Consider the following 14,332-nt stretch of genomic DNA (forward strand, 5'->3'; position numbering starts at 1 on the left):
CCAGATTCGTCCGTCGGATTGCCAGATGGTGAAACGTGATTCAATACTCCAGAGAACGCGTTTCCACTACTCCAGAGTCCAATGGCAGCGTGCTTTACACCACTCCAGCCGACACTTGGCATTTCACATGGCGATCTTAGGCTTGTGTGCGGCTGCTCGGCCATGGAAACCCACTTCATGAAGCTCCTGACGAACAGTTATTGTGCTGACATTGCTTCCAGAAACAGTTTGGAGCTCAGTAGTGGGTGTTGCAACTGAGGACACTATACATGCTTCATCACTCGGAGGTCCCGTTCTCTGAGTTTGTGTGGTCTACCACTTCGCGGCTAAGCCATTGTTGCTCCTAGACAGTTCCACTTCACAATAAATAACAGCACTTACAGTTGACCAGGGCAGCTCTAGCAGGCGAGACATTTGACGAACTGACTTGTTGGAAACCTTAACCCTATGACGGTGCCACATTGAAAGTCCCTGAGCTCTTCAGTAAGGCCATTCTACTGCCAATGTGAGTCTATGGAGATTATATGGCCGTGTGCTCGATTTTATGTGCGTCAGCAATGTGTGTGGCTCAAATAGCCGAATCCACTCATTTTAAGGCGTGTCCACATACTTTTGTATACATAGTGTGTAATGCTCGGCCTGTGACTTTAATCACTATGAAATGAGCAGCAGGAGGGCAATGAATGGAACGTATCAGTTGATGACATCTCAGCAACATGTGTCTCTCATTCTCAACGGCTGACTCCCCGTGTCGCTATTCACCCTTCTCTCCCCGTCTCTTTCTCTCTCTCTCTCTCTCTCTGGCACTCTCTCTCTCCCACTCCCTCTATCTGGTTCCCTCTCTCCCACACATTTTCTCCATTACCCCTCTCCCTCTGTCTCCCTCTCTCCGCCCCTCTCATTCTCCATCTTTTGGCTCGAGGAGGAGTGTACGAGCTGCTGAAATTTTCATCGATCTGTTTTTCTCTGCTTTATTTATTTCCCTCCCTCCCGTTCGGCATCCATTCCTCTCTCCCACCTACCTTCCCTCCTCTCCTTCCCTCCTCTCCTTCCCTCCTCTCCTCCCCTCCTCTCCTCCCCTCCTCCGACCCAAAAACCTCCAGCCCCGATAGACCAGGAGAGGCAGTGAGGGACTAAAAACCACAACATGACACCGTGATTTAGCATTCGTTGCATCCCGGCCCATAGTTGTAAACAACACTAGGGTTGCCGTGGGATGTGTGTGGGCTAAAAACAACTTCTGACAAGTTGAGCACTTGACAGACAGTATTTGTTACGGCAGGATATTTTAGCATTAGTTGCAGCCTGTAGTTGCACTGTCAACCACACAAGAGATGTAAGGATGTGCGAGGGATAAGACTATGCCGTAGCATGAAAACAGCTTCTGACAAGCTGAGTGCTTTAAAAACAGATAGTATTTCTGAAAGCAGGGTAAGATGTTGTTAGAGTGGAACAGTGGAGGCTCCTCAGAGGAGGAAAGGGGAGGACCATCCTACTAAGTTAATGTCATAAAAATAAAAATGGTGAAACATTCAAAAAGTTATATTTTTTGGTAAAACTGTACTAAATATATTCACATCTCACCAATGAACTGATTAAGACACACGGGTGTGCAATGAAAGTCTACAGTAGCCTCAACAACACCCTCTAGGGTAGCACTATGGTGTAGCCAGAGGACAGCTACAGTAGTTTCCCTCCTCTGGATACATTGCATAGACAAAATTGCCACAGGAGATATAAGGACATGTGTCCCCCCCAAAATTCAGAACAGCCCCACAGATAGCATATGAATGTCTAAAACTACAGGTAATTACGGTTGACTTTGGGTACGAAAACGGTCCAACTCCTCCTCTTTCTCAATTTTCAAACAGCAATGGAGTGTGCCTTTGGTGATGCATCGATGTTATTAAATAACTAAATAAATCTGCAAGGTGGGGAGCATCATACCCCATGTTACCCTATTAGTATTTTACTAAAATGGATTCAGATGATAAATATAATGTTATCTCAAAGTAATTCTAGGGCTTCTGCAGTATCATATCCCAGTGGTAAATATTACCGTGGTTAACCGGGTGCGTGGAGAGTACTCTAACAGACCACAATAGAGCAGCAGGGTGGAAACTAATGTTTGTCTCCCCTGTGCTGTTGTACAAATGAACACACTCCTTCACATTGCCAAACACAAGACAATCACACGTCTGCAAACACACACACACACACAGACAAAAATATGCACCCACGCTTGCATGCACACACGCACGCACACACACACACACACACACACAAACACATAACCCCCCCCCTACACAAACACACACACACACACACAGTCCCATCAGGCATGGACCAGGCTGCATTAGTTTCCTAAGCCTCTTCCATTGATTTGCCAGCGAAGCTTCTTGTCTCTGGTAATGAGGACAGGGAGAGAAGCGGGACCCGGGTCCCTCACAGCTCCCACAGGAGAAAGAAGCAGCGGCTGCTCTAATCTGAACTGTGTTTCCAACGATGCTAACGCCCTCACACAAAAAGACAAGAGACAGAGGGGGGTAAAATCTCTCCCTCTCTCTGTCTCTCTCTGTCTCTCTCTGTCTCTGTCTCTCTCCTTCTTTCCAGATAGCTCAATCTACATGCCCAGGCTAGCCTCAGAGCCAGGATTTAGCCTGTGCCAGAGACATATTCGATTTTCCCTATATGCCTGTATTGATAAGAGATAAATGAAAGTTATTTATGTGCACAAAGATGTATGACTATATAGATGTTCCTCTCTACCCCTCAAGGCTGGGTGCTCCTAGCTCCGATGGGCTTCATTGATTTACTGTTCGCACCTTCACTGGGGGAATTGTTTAAATTCATCTTGTGGGTGGCCCTATAAAGGCTGTGTTTGAGTGTGTGTGTGTGTGGGGGGTATATGGTATACAGTATATGGGCCTCCCACTTCTCTCTACCTCTACATACATTCTGCTGCCACTTTAATTATGTTTCTCTTCCTGCTTTAAATGAAACATAGGCCTTTTTTCATTACTATTATGTTGAGGGCCCATTGCTCATGCACATATTCATGCACAGGGCAGCGCTGGCCGCCGGGGTTGAGCTGGGAATAGGACAAGGAGGCGGGGTGAGAGAGAAGAGAAGTTTTACAGTGTATTACTATAATTTAACACAGTAAAAAAAAAACTGTCCCACATTGAACATGATCCTGGTTCATGTCCATTACATTGAACTCCATATATAGTAACTGTGATTATAATTACAAACAAGCCTGGCTGTAATCATTATTTATGGAACTGACACTTATGTATAATTGCCTCACTAGAACCAATATGGGAGACCAGTGGAGTGTTTATCAAAACTCGACGCAGGAAATCTCAAGGGCATTGAGGTGACAGAGCACTGGCCATCAACCATCGCCCTTCTCCCCCCTCTCGCTCCTCTCCACACTCAGAGTGCCCAACTAGAGTTTGACCCCATGACCTCATGTCACTGTTCCAGCCTGAAAGCCACTAACATTACAGCACCATCCCACAGGCCAGCATCTCACCACCCTCACCCTGTTGAAAACAATCCAAGAAACCCACAGAAACATATTTGGACGTAGATTTGGATGCAATAGCCCCTAATGCCAGTCATGTTTAAGCCAAGATAAGGTCAGTAATAGGCGGGGGTGGAATAGTGGAAGATTCCACAGAAACGCTTGGGGCCATTCTCTCCATGGTGCCCCTCTCCATAGCAACACTTCCCGATTTATTTCAAACCACACAAGGCTATCTATCAATTCTCCATCCAGCATGAGCGATATGGTGGAAGCACATCATCCATAGCACAAACCCCGGTATACAGTCTCACATTCCCCCCATACAACTTTAAAAAGGGCCTTGTAAAAATCGAATTGAAAATGTGAAATATCACACAGCCCACTTGTTTTCTGTCAGGTCACTGCTATATATACTTCCCTCAGCATCCAGCGTCTCTATTTTCCTCTCCAAAAGAGCAACTCCATGAGACTCAAACCCCGGGCTTCTCAGTTTCACATCCAATGGTGTCTGGCAACAGATGAAGAAGAACCGAGAAAAAGGCCAAAAAAATACAGGCTCCAAAAACGAGGAGCATATGCAAGCCAGACTTGGAGAACAACGACGGCACAGAAATGGTGGCTTTCAAACGTGAGGGAGGCGGGGGAGGAGGAGGGAGGAGGGAGGCAGGAAAGAGGGGAAGAGAGGCCCCTCCAGATTAGGAGCTCGAGGCATCTGTTGGTGCTGGCACACAGACGCGTCTGCAGCTCTTCATCTCCCAGCCAAAGCCGGTGATTTGACCGAGCACAAACAGGGGGGCCATGCCATCAACATGTGCCACGATGTGCCACGCGCCTTGACCCCACTTGTCCCCCCCCCCCCATTTGTCGCTGTAATGAGAGGGATCACGGGCGACGCGGCGACCCGCCTGTTTTTTCCCGAGCCCGATACGCCCCGTAAACACTTCCCGCACCTGTACCCTTTGATTCATTATGGCAACCTTTTGTCCTCTGGATGCTAGTTTGGATTAGTTTGTAGCTTGAAGCATCTGTTGGGTTGTTGAAAATGACTGGAAATGGCTTCAGTGATGTACAGGAGAGTATTTTCAAAGGTTAAGGATGACGTGTCTGAGAGGGATCCAAAATTGCAATGTGGAAAAGTAGAGAGAGGTTTATGTCGTACACCAAATGGATTAGAGGACTTTTGATTGCGCTTGGTCTGCTACCAAGGTAAAGACCAAAGGTCAAATGCCAGGTTATGCTGATATGTGACCTTGACTTAAGGTCATTTCTCTCAGCATACAGATATGTAATTGGATAGAATGTTTTACTGTGTAAGAGCATGTGTTAGAATGGGAATCTGTATAGAAGCAGGTGCTATGTCTTTGTGCAGATGCTAGCTTGTGGTACTGGCGTACTTACATCATGAGGTCGTAAATTAGCATCTCCTATTCCTAGACCATGAAATATCATCTTCAGCAGCGCCGCAGCATATTTATCATTACCAGTAAAGTACACGCTAACATGAACCTCATAATAAGGTACTTACCGCAGGTGTGTCACCACAGCGATCCTCTTTGTGGAGTCTAAATGGTTTAATTTGGTGTGGGGGCGTGTAGTTCTATTCTCAGGCTTAGTTAGCTTTCATTGAGAAAATAAGTGGGAAGCAAAGTCTCCGAGTGTGCCATCTCAGACGTAGACAAGAAAGGTTTAGGAGAAGGTTTAGGTCCTATTAATTAGGCACCAAACATTAAAAAATTGACTGAAACCGGGAGAGATGACCAGAACTTGTCCAATGATTTAAACAAAAATGTGTTCCATTGTAAAACGTTTTGCTATGGGGGCAATGACCGCATAGAATTCACTAGGCACCAAATGGATAGAAAACAGACTGAAACAGAGAGGAACTACCTGAACTTGTCCAATAAGAAGCATTTGTTTTCATGTTCCACTGCATGACGTTTTGCTACCGTGTGCCATAATGAATACGACCTTGGTTATCACTCTGTCTCAGGATGGAAACTAATGACTTAGCATCTCTCAGTACAATACAGCCAAAGCCATTACGCCGAAAGGTCCATAGCACATAGGTGCTCCTCAGAATGCTCACTAGGCATTGTGCTTAGAGATGCAACAGCTGCAACTTTGAACGTCACTGCATAGGTCAGCAGAAAGCAACTTGAGGATTGACACTTCATAGTAGCTAATGACCATAGCAGCCTAACAGGAGTGCTGATCAATGACTAAATGGATGTAGCTTCAATCAAGCAATGAAAAACTTGATTTATAAATGACTCAAATAGCAACGGAGATGAGAAAAATCGCCCCCCTAGCCCTTATACCCTGTGCATTTGTGTAGATCCGAGAGGACTGTATAGGTCTAAGCAATATGGACCCTTCCTAGCTCCCTGACAAGCTATAGGAGTACGTTTCCATACTTTGCTTAAACCCATTCAATCCTCGCGGATCTACACAAGCGCATAGGTTGTAACCCCTATAGGGACTAAGGGTCAATTTGGGAGTGGGAACTCCATCTGACACACTCCAATGAGCGCTACACACGCTCACGTCTTCGGGGCACCTTGCATGATTTAACAGGGAGCTGACCAGGCTTTGAATGGCTGTGTTCCATCCTTCCTCCCTCATCATTCATGCATGCCTCCACATGAGTGGGTGTGTGGCGGTAGCAGCAGCCGGGAACCTGGCTACATCATTTTCTAAAGATGGCAATGATATACTCTCAGTCAACTTCATACTATAGTGTCAATGTACCACACAGAACAAAGATGACCCTGATATACAGTATTCTCAGTCAACTGCAAACCGTAGCTTTTAATGTGCTACACACTTAAAGCAAGAATATGGCCTCTCTAGGCTACATTCATCAACTGTACAGTTTAGTGCTCAAACATGTGGATATGGTAGGTTTGTAAAATGCCATTTTACTTCAATCCGTTCGAAAAAGGTAATCTGTCCTTAGAATCTTAAAAGCAGGCTGTGAATTGGTACTGTTAACCCAATAAGGAGCTATAATCAGATGGTTTCATGCTGTTCTGTTTGGTGTTTGTGTCCTGCAGGGCTGTCCATCTGCCCCATTCCTGGTGTAGCCTAGGCCCTACTCGAATCCCACCATAACCAGCTGGGTACTCCACTACTCCTGCCCGGAAAGGAACATAGGAGTAGGAGTTTCCACCGGCCCTGCCTGCATCTGTGAGCAGTTAACCTAGCATCTTATTACACTGACACATCAATTATTGTTATTAAGGCCAGGTTATTTATTGAATGAATGATTTCCCAAAGGTAATGAGGGAGAGTTATCGAGGCACGCATGTGTGACGTGTGGTTTAATGTGGTTTAATATGTGGTTTGCGTCATGCACGTGCGCAAGGGGCGCACCAGATGTTGGAAGGAGCGCGGGGGGGCATAAGAGAATCTACAACAACATCAACAGTGCGTGGATTGAGATAAAACAAATCTGCAAGATGGTTATAATATCGGTCACGGTAGGAAATGAAAAGGGCTGTAACTTATATTGCAATGCTATTGATCTTCAGGCGCTCCATATGACTTTTATGATGCCCAAGTTTCCCTTCCTCTGCGGTGCACATTGCACAACATACAGAATAAACCATTGTCCAATTTCTGACGCGCCTACGTCCTTTGTGGAATTAATAACGAAGCATACTTAAATCCCTATGAGTCATCCGGATGTACAGGCGATCACCTTTATTATCTTGCAATTATCTTTGCCCGGTGAGAAAACGTTAAAAGCAACAGACAATGTGGTGGATAAATAACTAGCCACGGCGGTGGGGGAAGTAGTGAAGGTTACTAGGGTACACTGTACAGAGTGCCCTATACGTGTTGGGATGCCCCAAGATCTATTTCGCTGTCTATTATTATCCCTCAACCTTGCAGAAAATTTTATTTTTTTTGCTACACTCTTCTCAACTGCTTGTACTGCATCGGAAATTATGTAGCAGTTTAGCGCCATACTACGAACGTCATGTACACGGGTTACCACCAGATCAATCATGTCACGTATTGGAATGCGCCCGCCTTCTGATAGACCAGAGAGGATGGGAATGGGGTGTCTCAAATTCTGAAGTGAAATATGTTAACATGCACCACTCGTAGGCTACAAGCAAGCTGAAGATTGAGCCGTGCGCTGCGCAAAGGCTGTAGCCTATACCTACCACATGCTAACGCACACTCACTGTTTCATCCACTCACACCTCTGTCTCCCTCGCGCGCGCTCCCTTATCTCTCTCTCTCTCTCTCTCTCTCTCTCTCTCTCTCTCTCTCTCTCTCTCTCTCCAAACTGTGAGCAAATGAAAACCGAGTGTGTACTGTAATAGACACACACACGCATGATTCATAAGCAGGTAGACCCCCATCACGAAGCCTCGGCATTAGTATTCACCTACAGAACCGTACCAGTGGGAATGAAGGGGAAGATGCATGTGTGGATCCAATCCAGCGGCAACATCAAATCAAAGTAGCGTACTAGAACTTACCGCTCGACAGCAGTGCGAGGAGCAAACCAGCGAACACGTTTCGTAAGACTGGGCAGCTCATGTTTTGATGTTTCGATAGATATTTCGATGTTGTTTTCGTAGTAGAATACCGTTGTAGTCCTCTTCTATGGAGCCTTTGCAGGTAAAATGTGAAACGGTTTACCTCGTGTGCTTTATTTATGTCCAACAGCAATAACCGACTGCCTTAACATGTGACTGAACAAAAACATGAGTCTATCCCCTTGACTTTTCTCGTTGATGACCCCCCACCCCTTAACCAAAGAAGGGGTTGTTGATGTTTTCGTAGACGTAGAGGGAATACCAAATGATACAAAATCCTGGTGCAAAATATCCGCAAATATTCCAGACACTAAATTAATGTTGTTTTCAATGGTTTGGAGAGAAAATGTGCTCAAATGCGCACCTGAACACGAAGGTAAATACTCAACTGCTTTCTGCCAAATATTCGACAGAACATTGCAAACTAATGGATACAATATATGCGTTCTGTAGTAGACAATTCGTCCCGTAATTAGGCTACTCTCCTCGATCTCTGTCGGTATGCAACGCGTCTTGTCGCCCCGCACTCAATGCATCGCTCCGAGAAACAATAAATGCGAAGCGCACAAGAAAAGGCATGATTGACAGTTCAATGAGGACTCCTTTCTTCCAATCATCGCCACCAAGGAAGGGGCGGGAGCAACAATTGCACTGCAGCCACTTTCGGAGAGGGTGGGAAAGGAGGCGGGCTGGCCAATCCGAGGTGCATGGTAGGCGGGTAAACGCGCGAGGCGAAAACGGCGCGGTGATAATGCAATGTGATTTATAGCAAGCTTAGTGTTGCTGCAGTACTCGGAGAAACAGTGGTCCACAGGGGGACAGACATAATAACCGTAGTACAGGGACCGAGGTAGAGTGAGAGCGCGATAGGTGGAGCTACGAGGAATAAGTGCGTGGTGAGTATCTGAATTATAGGCTATTGGATAAAGGGTGAATAAGGGTGAATGTTCTATTCGGGTTGTTTTGTTGGGCTTGTGCCCAGGGGTTGCCCACATGACCAGAGATTGGATGGAGCTCCAATACCTTACAATAGGAGACATCCTACAGTGAAAACTGAATAGACCAGTGAACTCCTATTGTGGAAAAGCAAACCATTTTGATCACTGTAACTGCACTTTTTGGAAGACCATGCAATTGAGTCCACATGAGCGTTTTGGAATATCACTAGGCCTACTCGTCTAGAAAAAAAACTGCATTAAGTAGAGTTTATGCACATGACTACACACCATATGTGTGTGAGATGACTGGGATTAATACGATAGTAGCATATGAGTACAGCAACGTGATGACATACTACCTGCTCTGTAGTGTTGAAGCATGCAATTCATATATCCCATTGAAAGTCAAATTAAATGAGTCAGAGTCACCCAACAAGCTGTAATAACGGAGATTCAGATTCAGCACCATTGAAGTGGACAGCGACATAATTGGAATTTGGAAATTCAGCACCCTTGAAGTGGACAGCGACAGAATCGGATTTCGAAAATTAAGCACCTGGGCATTGAACAGCGGCGTTTCCCTACTGGGGAATCTCTTACAATGAGAGTAAGCCTAACCAGGAAGGGGGAGGCTCCCCTAGGAACTCTGCAGCGTTGGGGAGTGTAATCGGTTACATGTAACTGATTACAAAACCTTTTAACTGTAAGCCATTATGTTACCAGCAAACATATTGTCATCAGATTACAGATACATTTGAAAAACTAGATGATTACTTTTAAATTCAGAAAATATGTCTGCGGGGGACAAAATGTATGACACTTTCCGTTTTTCTCAATTACATTCAAATCAGCATTGAAAAAAGATGCAAGTTTAAGTTTGTTCCGCCTGAGGGAGTCTGACCACAAGTCAGAGACCACTATGATGACACAGCAAATGCGTCTGTCTTCCAATGGTGCTACTGTTGTCTGTCTTCAAAGATTATACTTCCAACTTGAATAAACGCTTGGAGGTTAGGACGACAGCAGTGGTGTAGCCTACGGGCGATACGGATATACCTTATTATTAATATCTACTTAGCGCAATTATGTGAATCACACTGCTGCTTTCTCATTTAGCTGTTTGCGCCTTACGGATTGTGGTTATTGTGGATGGCTGTTCACAGATTTAGCCTATATGTGTATTTTAACCCAATAATGTTTGTTTTGAATAAGTTTAAGCAGCCCATCAATCGTTTTTTTTTTTGTGACCAGTGGACAGACAGTGAAAAATGTGATCTTGCAGCAGCTGCGTAGTGCGGATCCCACTGAGCCTATCCCACTGGGCAATAACTGGTTGAATCAAAGTAGTTTCTACGTAATTTCAGCAACATAAATCAATATGAGGACGTTGAAACAACGTGGGAAACGTTGTTTCAACGTAGGAATACCTAGGATAGGATAAAGTAATCCTTCTCACCCCTTAAAAGATTTAGATGCACTATTGTAAAGTGGCTGTTCCACTGGATGTCATAAGGTGAATGCACCAATTTGTAAGTCGCTCTGGATAAGAGCGTCTGCTAAATGACTTAAATGTAATGTAAATGATTGGATTTGCAAAAAGTCATCAACGTAAGGGAATTTCATATTTTTTTCACCCAACTTTTCACCTAAATCCAATGAAAGGGTGACATGTTCTGTTGATTTAACGTTGAAATCGCGCTAGAGTTGACAACTCAACGAAATGTAAATGAAAACTAGACGTTGAACAGGCCTGTGGGTTGGAATAAAAGATTGAGAGAGTTCCTCCGTTCTGAACTCCTCCTTGGTATTGTGCTAAAAATACAGTCAAAAACGAGTTTCATTAAAGAAGACCAGAAGTGGGGCTTTTATCGCTCATTCTAATTCGTGCTGATAAAAACAGGTAATCAATAGGTCTATAGCAAATGCAACATGTGGTATTCATTTTTCACATGCAAATAGCACTTTTCAGTAGTGCTCAAAGCACGCCATTCCACAAGAGCAGAATTTATTTTTGAACTCGAATCAATGAGCCCAATCAGTCCTCCAAAACAACAATATCATAAACAAAAGAGCAGGCTAATAAGTCCTTCGTTTTTGGGTTATGCTCAGGTAAAACAATTTGGCTAATCTCTATTTCCATAATTCCAAGTCCTGTTCTTGACGATTAAGGGGTATTACATCATTTGGAATGACTGGAAATCTGACAGATTTTGTGTTTTTAATGTAAAGACAGATCCTAATCGTATTACCATCTGTATTGAATTAGAAAGCAATGGGTTAGAAGAAGCCTACATAACCCATAAAGTCAAATGCAACATCCATTTAAAGCCAGCCATTTATCCTGCATTAGATGTCATTCAATTGATAATGTTCATTTTTCTCTTCGAATGCCTCTTAAAGGCGAAAGTAAAAGTAACTGATTTTGGTTCACGCACAAGTTATGTTACTGATTACAATTTTGGACAGGTATCTAGTAACTGTAATGAATTACATTTAGAAAGTTACATACCCTACCCTGAAACGCTGTTACCTACTCTAATAATGACCCATGAGTCCATAGCCTGCTCCAAAACACCTTACACAATAATTTTAAGGGAGTTAGGCTATACATTAGTACACAACTTGTTCTCGCTTTTGCATGGTGTTATTACCATATTCATATTTGCCAGCATTTGAGTATAACACACTGTGGGCTCACATTCTATATTCATCTGTTTCTGTAACACAATGTAGACCGACAGTATGGTATTTTCTCAAAGGTTTGCCCACATAGCTACACTTCTAGACATTTGCATTGAAATGCCGCAGGATACAAAGCTGGTTCTTCATTAGCATAGAAAGACATTGACTTTATATGGAACAGATTTGATAGAGAGATATGCAGTGCCAATACCCCGTTAATGGAATTCATGATAGTAATCAGTAATTCAACCAGGCTGCTGTACACAGGCGCTGCATTTATTTATACACCTGTCAAAAGTTGCTGTTTGTTTGTATTCCATTGTTTTAGTTTTTATAAAAGACACACCTGAGAAGATGTTGACAAAAAATAGCATTTTGACTCAATTTGACAAAGCCTATTACCCTAATTCTTCCAAAGCTCCCTGGAGTTGTCATTCTGTTTTTTTAGGATGGCAATGGAGCTGAAGAATGTTTAATTATATATCACCAAAAGTTTGTTATACGTTGGGAATCCCACTCCCCAGTTAGCACTTGGCTTCTGCATTCTGCATTTTGCCAGAAATGTGTAGTGTGTGTGTGTGTGTGTGTGTGTGTGTGTGTGTGTGTGTGTGTGTGTGTGTGTGTGTGTGTGTGTGTGTGTGTGTGTGTGTGTGTGTGTGTGTGTGTGTGTGCGTGTGCGTGTGCGTGTGTCTATGCGTGTGTGAGCAAAAGTTAATAACATTGAACAATTGAAAGCCTAAGTGACGATAATTTCACTGCCAATTAACCGATTATAAAGGCATATGCAGTAATGTAATTTATCCACGCATTTTGGCACGTTGATTCAAACCCGGGTTGATCAGAATTCAGTGCTGCAGCTTATCTGAGTCCCAAATGGCACCCTATTGCCTATAGAGAGCCCTATGGGCCCTGGTCAAAAGTAGTTCACTATAGTGCACTATATAGGCAATAGGGTGCCATTTGGGACTCAGCCCTTATCCAAACACCCCATCTGATGAGGTTAGAATGAGACTCACCAGGGAAGTTTTCCTTCAAGTGTCTGCTGTGCATGGCGCTAACAGTCTCTCTCTCTCTCTCTCTCTCTCTCTCTCTCTCTCTCTCTCTCTCTCTCTCTCTCTCTCTCTCTCTCTCTCTCTCTCTCTCTCTCTCTCTCTCTCTCTCTCTCTCTCTCTCTCTGTGTCTGTGTCTATGCCAGGGCCTGGGCATAAGACGCCCCGCCGCCAGCCTGTTTAGTATGGTAATGTATTGAAATGCGGGCTCTCTTTCCCTCTCTCTCTCCCCCTTAACCCCCCCGCATTAATTGTCATGGCATAGGGGACCAACACATGCTTGTAATGCCCTGTCCCTCAGAGCCCTACGGTGAGAGGGGGGGAGCGGGGGATAGAGAGAGGGATGAGGGAGAGAAAGAGGTAGGGAGAGAGTGAGAAAAATCCTTGGGTCCCGTTGAGATTGCCCCCTGAAACCAGATGTCCCTAGAGGGCTAGAGTGAGACAGAGAATAGAGAGGGAGGAACAGAGCGACAGAAAGGGAGAAAGAGAGAGGACGGATGAGACAGACACAGAGAGTGGGAGGGAAGAAAAGAGAGAGGAGGAAGGGGGGAAGAAAGAGAGAGAGAGATCGTTGGCATTGCTCTGTGAACAAAAAAAGGAGGGTCAGAGAGGTTAAAGAGTAAATAAAGAGAGTGGGGGTAATCATGCAAGAGATTATCTCACTTGTTGAGTGTGAAGAGGAGGGGGGAAGAAAAACTGGGATAGAGAGAGAGATTGAGAGAGATGTGGTTGAACGTGAAAGGACTTTAACTTTTTAGAAATCTTCCACAGATTCCCACCTGTTGTTTGGCTCGAATAGGGTTGTGTGTCACCGAGGTTCCCCATACACCCCACAGCCAGAGGAGAGGCCTACTCAACATGTAGAGGAAACATTTATTCGCCGTATTAATCTTGTTCATTTTCACCCTTGATACCACGCCTGCTGTTACAACGGCCCAATTTGATGTCGTTACAACCACTTTAAGCGTACAATTGTTTCTCTGCTGATTGCCCCGGCAACACGTTATGCCTGTAAAGCACCTTGAAATTGAAAATCTGAATCCGAATCAGAGAAAAAAGGATCCACTGAAGGAGGCATAGATGAGGGAGGGAAGGAGGAAGTAAAGGAAATAGAAAGAGAGGGTATAAGGAAGGAGGAGGAGATCAGGAAAGAAAGATGGGAAGGCAAAGAAAACGAAAAGGAGGAGTCTTAGGAGTTTTCTTTCCCGTTTGTGTCCAAAATGGCCACCCTAATACCCATTTGTACTTCATTTCGTGATATGTCTGAAGACTTCTGTCTGATTATTTTTACCCAGAAATGTGTGTGTTTAATCCCATTATTCCCCTGGGGCTACTGTAAATTATGTATGGTAAATCTATGATGAAACATGGTGGGGAGAGACTAGTCACCTTTTAATGCGATGGAAGCAAAGCCGGAGTGTGCGGCCTTGAAGACGGATCAAAGCACCAAGCTGCAATAGATGATAGGGTTTAATCATGTCTAGTTACCGCTCTCTCTCTCTCTCTCTCTCTCTCTCTCTCTCTCTCTCTCTCTGTCTTGCTCTGTCTTGCTCTTTAGTAAACCCTACATGTGATACT

The 14,332-nt window shown here is 44.4% G+C and overlaps 1 protein-coding gene across 1 annotated transcript in view; it reads right to left on the reverse strand.

Moving 5' to 3' along the window:
- The window catches only part of LOC118367588 (igLON family member 5-like), a 145,990-nt gene extending 137,370 nt beyond the window's left edge, over positions 1-8,620 (reverse strand). Inside the window, exon 1 of the mRNA XM_052494168.1 lies at positions 8,026-8,620. Within this exon, the coding sequence (XP_052350128.1) occupies positions 8,026-8,086 (61 nt within the window). The 5' untranslated portion in view covers positions 8,087-8,620. The remainder of the gene's footprint in view (positions 1-8,025) is intronic.
- Between the last annotated feature and the right edge of the window lie 5,712 nt (positions 8,621-14,332).

The sequence above is a fragment of the Oncorhynchus keta genome, chromosome 34 (genome assembly GCF_023373465.1).
Source record: "Oncorhynchus keta strain PuntledgeMale-10-30-2019 chromosome 34, Oket_V2, whole genome shotgun sequence".
In the NCBI taxonomy this organism is placed as follows: Eukaryota; Metazoa; Chordata; class Actinopteri; order Salmoniformes; family Salmonidae; genus Oncorhynchus; species Oncorhynchus keta.